Below are 5775 nucleotides of genomic sequence, written 5' to 3'. Positions count from 1 at the left end.
CTCTTCTATGTTTCCTGCAGTATTTGAAGTTTTGTTTTAAGCATTCAAGAAGAACGATGCCGGCTTCTTCAAACGAGATCAGCGACCTGTCTATAATGTTCGATATTAGTTTTCTTAAGACCAAAAAAATGAAAATAGCGACTACAATTTCTTTCTGGTTGATACATCGCGTGTACAATTCACAATTTGATTATCAAACACTTAAAATTGTGCCAAGACACGATACACGCGACAGCTGGCTAGTTCCAAACATGGCATGCTTCTTGGCAGCTGTGTAGGGTTTTCCTTACCTAGTGCTCTTGCACCAGTCAGTGCCATTACATTAATAACGTTTCACTTAAACTTCGAACTTACAGTAGAATGCAGCTATGTGCGGAGAAGTCAGCTGATACGTTCATCATTTAAGTGGTCACTCATGCGCCCTGAGTCGAATTATGGCACGAAATGTGGAATGAAGTATACTGATACTTCCCTCCAACCGGGCAGCATCGTTTAAAGCAGGTGAGCACGATATATGCATCGAAACAAAGCGCCTGTGTAACGGGCGCCCCTAGAGGCACCAGCAAAAAGAGCGACAAAAAAAGGCCCACGCTGCGGGTGATGGAAAATTACGGCCACGCCATGCATATAAAAACACTAACTGGCAGCGCCTCGCTCCGCCGTCAGATCACCTCTCTCTCTATTCTACCGTGGTAGTGAGCCTTATCAGCAAAATTCCGCGTCCACGGTACCTGTGAGCACATGCGTTGTAATTACCAGTCAATGAAAATTAGATTCAATCAAATTGAGAATGTGTTGTGTGAACTGATGAAGCATATCCTCGAAGTCACTGCTCCGAAACGGTCGCCTGGAAAATGACGGTACCCAATGACCAAGGTGAGACAGTGCAAACAGGTGCTACGCGAAACACAGCCCCTTCGTCGGTGTGCTACGATGGACCCCATTTGGGAAGAATAGAAATGCTCTCTCTCTCGCCCACATACGCACAAGGTATACAAAAGCAGAAAATGTCGGTGCGCCGTTAGGCGCTAAATCACAGTACAAGTGCTGGCTCAGCTTTCGTTCAGCGTATCTGCTTCTCTTAGTCATGTCCAGTGCTCATTTTCTCTTGATGATATACAACATTGGCGCACACTTACCCTACACACCAACTTTTCCTCATTTTTCCTTAAAGGTAATATGAAACAACTTGAAAAACCAACACCAGATTATTTATTTATTTATTTATTTATTTATTTATTTATTTATTTATTTATTTATTTATTTATTTATTTATGACTACTTCAAGGCCCCATACAACGGGTATTACATGAGGGGGTGGGTTCCAGAGCATAACTATGCTTCAGCTGATGATTTGAATAGTGATAGGGACTAGTGTAAGCAGCCGACTAACCCCTTCACAAAGGTTTAGCGTGACGTCACTCTTGCAGCAAAAGCAGCGCTGTGATCAGTGTCGCTCACCGTAACCTTCCCGGACTCGTGCCTTATATATTGTTGAAAAATAGTTATAAAGAAGTCAATACGCGGTCAGGAATTCGATTGAAAATAAAAAAAACCTGTTTTTGAAATATCATTTATAAATCGCTGGTTTTGTTTGAAGGACACATATCTTGTGTGAAAGCTCAAAAGCATTCGTTCTACGCACTGAGCACCTTTGCCGATAAGCTTAAAAACCGTTTCAGAGTTTTTTAAGTACCTAGCCTACGTGGCCGGTGCAGATGTGGCTTATTTTCTGGGAATTATACTCGGCTATTGACAGGCTGGCATAACGCGTGGTACAACGGTGGCACAACCCCTGACACCATGTTGCTTAGAAACGAAGAGAGGTCCGCTGGGGCAAGGCAATTTGCAGCCTTGTGTGAGGTGAGATTCCGCGGCCTCGGTTTCTGGGACAGAATGTATGTCGTCACTGGCCACTGCTGCTCTAGGCTGCGAGCATTGCTCTCAGCGTGAGGAAAACTGTAGTGTTTGAAGGAACACAGAGTAGAAGTTGACTATAACGGAAAAGAAAGACACCTCTGTATCCACAAAAACGCTTGTCTTGTCATAGGTCAAGGATCAACGCACCCAGAAGGAGCCATTGCCTACCAAAAAATATCTTTAGCCAGTCTATATACTTTCATAAAATCTATACAGTTTTTGTAATAAAATCTTGTAGAGTAGTCTTTAGATAATAAAAATCCTCTAGGCAGTGTAGAGGCAATCTGTAGATTTATGACCATACAACATTAGCATACTTTTGTATATAAAGAGTTTATCTACAATGAAAATGTAAAAAATATGTAGGAAGGCAACAGTGTCAGTTAAAAATCTATAGAAAGTCTAAACACCATTGTTATTAGGGATAGAATAAATTTTCCCTAAGAATAAAATTGATGCGGTATCTGAACGACAATGAAGAAGAGAGCAAAACAAGAAACTCTTTAGTTTCCTGCGGCCAGAGCATCCCATCATGAGATTTCTACTTGCCCAGATTGACGCAGAAGCCTCGGCACTGTTGCTGCAGCACATGCTCTGGAACGGCTCACCAGAAGGCATTCAGGCACATGGTGAAGTCACAGCCTCGAATAGCATTAGTGGCAGCATGCTGTAATACAACACTTTATTGAAATTTAGGATAGAAACGTGTTCAGCAGTATCGAAAATGAGCACTGTTGGACTACATACCGCAGCTAGGACTTTCAATGCTATCCAAGCTATGAAAGAAACAAATAAATTTACACTGCCAGAAAATAACTCCTGTAGAGCACCACGAGTGCAATCAAACCACGCTTAAAAGGCGGCGGGCATGCGAGCAACCATTTCTATAACACTACAATTTAAAAAACATTGTTAATAATGCTTGTATTTATATATGTGACAGGCAGGCTTTTTTCTTACCAGCAAACCTTTTGTAGATAATGCGGCACCGCGAACGGATTTTGTAAGGCTACATTGGCCCTTCTCTTCGAGCTGCACCGTCTTTGTGCAATACGAATGGAGAAAAGTAAGCCGTTGAGACGACGTTCGCCGTTATTAAGCACAGGAAGTAGAAGCAACAGGCTTACACGCCTTCGTGTTGGCGCTGCCGGTTAGACCGGGCGCGGGAGTTTTTCAAGCTCGGCCGCTGCTGTCAAGGTCATTCACTTCCTCAGGTATTCAGCGACCGGCACTCGTTGCATCTGTGCGAAGGACACTCGTTGCCGTGCCTAAGATCAGGAGGCCCAGCTAATTCATTTACGAAACCGGTTTAAGGTTTGCATTCGAATAGAGACTATGATTTCCGGAATGCAGTGAACAGAGGGACGCAGTGGAAGCGTGTTGGGCCCATAACCCAGAGGTCCGTGGATCGAAACCACGCTCTGCTAATGTTTTGGTTTTTCTTTCCTTTTTTTCAAAAGTGTGGTTCAATCTGTACTACAATTTGCCTTCTAATATAGGCTACGTTGCTGCGCAGCGTAATCAGCAGAGTCATTCTACTTCCGGCCACCGAGCGTGACGGACGCGGGATCATGAGCTCCGGCGGAGCGGCGACCGCGGCCCTTGCTGGCCGCGGAAACAGGATCGAAGGAAACGACGATACGGATTATCAGGTGATCTTGCCGCAGCTGCCTACCGGACGTGTGGCTTTAAACACACTTTTTCTGCACGGTGATGTTCGTGTTAGGCCCTTTCGGGTCGAGAATTTTCGTGATGCGCTGGCCCAGGCTGGTACGCTCCCTGACGTGGTGGCTTTGGGGGCGTACCAAATCGACCACGTTTGGGCTGTGACTTTCAAGACCGCTGAGGGAGCCAAGAGGCTTCTCGCCTTCAAGGAACTGAAAGTGAAAGGACGGCGATGTCTTATCATCGATCCGGAAGACCAACAAGTGAAGCTACGGCTCCACTGGATGCTGGAAGGCGTGGCCGACGAAGACATCCGGACGGCTTCTGCTGCGTTCGGGAAGGTAACCGAAGTTACACGGGAACGGTGGCGCGTCCATGGCGTCCACGACAAGGGATCTACAACGCGTACTGTGCTCCTGAAACTTAAACCTGGTTTGAAGGTCGACGATCTGCCTCACCAGATACGTGTCGCCGGGGAGTTGGCCCTTGTTGTGGCGCCGGGGCGACCGATGCAGTGCTTGCGCTGCCATGGCACGGGCCACGTTCGGCGAGAGTGTAAAGTGCCCCGGTGTTCGAAATGCAGGCGTTACGGCCACGCTGACAGCGACTGCGTCCGCACATACGCAGTGGCAACCGGGCTGGCAATGGGAGTCGACACGACGGAGCACATTATGGACGTCGCCGAGACAGAAGAGGCGGCAAAGGGAACCGACGTGACGACGAAACCGGCGGTGATGACGGAGTCTTCGGGGCACCCGAGCGGCGACGGAAACACGGCCAGCGGCGGTGGGAAGGAACCGGGGACGGTAATTCCTACTGGGATAAATGAAGGGTCATCCAGCGACGGGACCAGCCATCCTAAAAATGTCGACCAACCACCGACCAGCGAGGAACAGATGGACCAGAGCGGCGCCCGTGTGACGACCGTTGCCGCCCCAGCCAAGCGACCTCACGACCCGACCGACAACGAAGGGGACAAGCCCGCAGATGGCGGCGTTGATGAGCCGCCAGCGAAAGCAGGCCAGTCCAGGCGACCAACACTCAGGCCAACGCCCAACCTTGCGGCAGGCAAGCGGGTCGCCGAGAAGGCGCCTCCACTGCCTCCGCAGGAAAACCTGGCATAGGCTCCTGACGGCTCCGGTGGTGGCAACGGCGTCTAGCTTCGTGCTAGACGTGAAAGGTGAGCACGGTGCTCTCGGAGTCTTCACACGTTTTTAAATATGGCTTCTGCAACCTCCTTGACCTTTGCAACTCTCCATGTCAGAGGTTTTGCCGCTAAGAGGAAGCAGAGCCAAGTGCACCGCATGTTAACAGATCATAATATCGATCTGCTTGCTGTTAAGGAAACGAAGGTGGAAGGGGAAGAACAAGACACCGAGAGCATCGTGCAACGTTTTACGTCAAGATTCTATGCGGTGGTGAGCCATGCCGTCGGCACATCTGCCGGATGCATTGTGTTTATAAAAAAGCTGCCTAGCCTCGAGGTGCAGGCGTACACATCGTGCCCTTCGGGTCATTGTGTGGTAGTGGATTTTGCTTTCGCCTGCTCTGAATGGCGACTAATTTTCGTTTACGCACCTAACGTGGGCGAGGATAGGGCAGCTTTTTTTGAGAGCATTCAGCGTTTCTTACGCACAGAAAAATACCTGATATTGTTGGGAGATTTTAATTGTGTCTTGAGCGCGGCTGACAAAGCCAGCACGCGGTCCCACCGCGATGAATGCACCGAACTTCTCCGTCACTTGATCGATAAAATTGCATTGGAGGACGTGACTGAATGTATGGTATACAAGCGCGGCATGATGTTCACGCACTTCCAACGAAGTAGCCATGCCCGCCTTGATAGAATATATGTATCGGTCGACCTGTCGCCAAAGTGTCACAGCTACGATGTTGTTCCTGCAACTTTCTCGGACCACTGCTTGGTGAAATGCAGTATAGGCGCGGTAAAACGTAAAAGCTCTTTCCAGTGGGACCTCTGGAAATTAAACAATAAGCTTCTGAAAGACATTTTCACCGGGTTTGCAGCACAGGAAATTACTAAAATAACCGTAAATGGCAATCGGCCAGCTGGAGAAGAATGGGAAAGTTGCAAACAGCAGATAAAAGTATGCAATAGAAAGGGTCAGCTGCATACGTTTTCAAGAAAGGTTAAGCGAGGCACATTTGAAGTCCTTACTGGACAAGTTA

At 48.0% G+C, this 5775-nt stretch overlaps 1 protein-coding gene across 1 annotated transcript; it reads left to right on the top strand.

Moving 5' to 3' along the window:
* Positions 1-3491: 3491 nt before the first annotated feature.
* On the top strand, positions 3492-4709 carry LOC144123980 (uncharacterized). Its single transcript, XM_077656674.1, has one exon. It carries the CDS (start codon positions 3492-3494, stop codon positions 4707-4709), a length of 1218 nt encoding a protein of 405 aa, XP_077512800.1.
* The last annotated feature ends 1066 nt before the right edge of the window (positions 4710-5775 follow it).

Source organism: Amblyomma americanum, chromosome 3 (genome assembly GCF_052857255.1).
Source record: "Amblyomma americanum isolate KBUSLIRL-KWMA chromosome 3, ASM5285725v1, whole genome shotgun sequence".
In the NCBI taxonomy this organism is placed as follows: Eukaryota; Metazoa; Arthropoda; class Arachnida; order Ixodida; family Ixodidae; genus Amblyomma; species Amblyomma americanum.
Note: the sequence above shows the minus strand (reverse complement) of the source record. Positions and strands in the feature narration are given on the sequence as shown.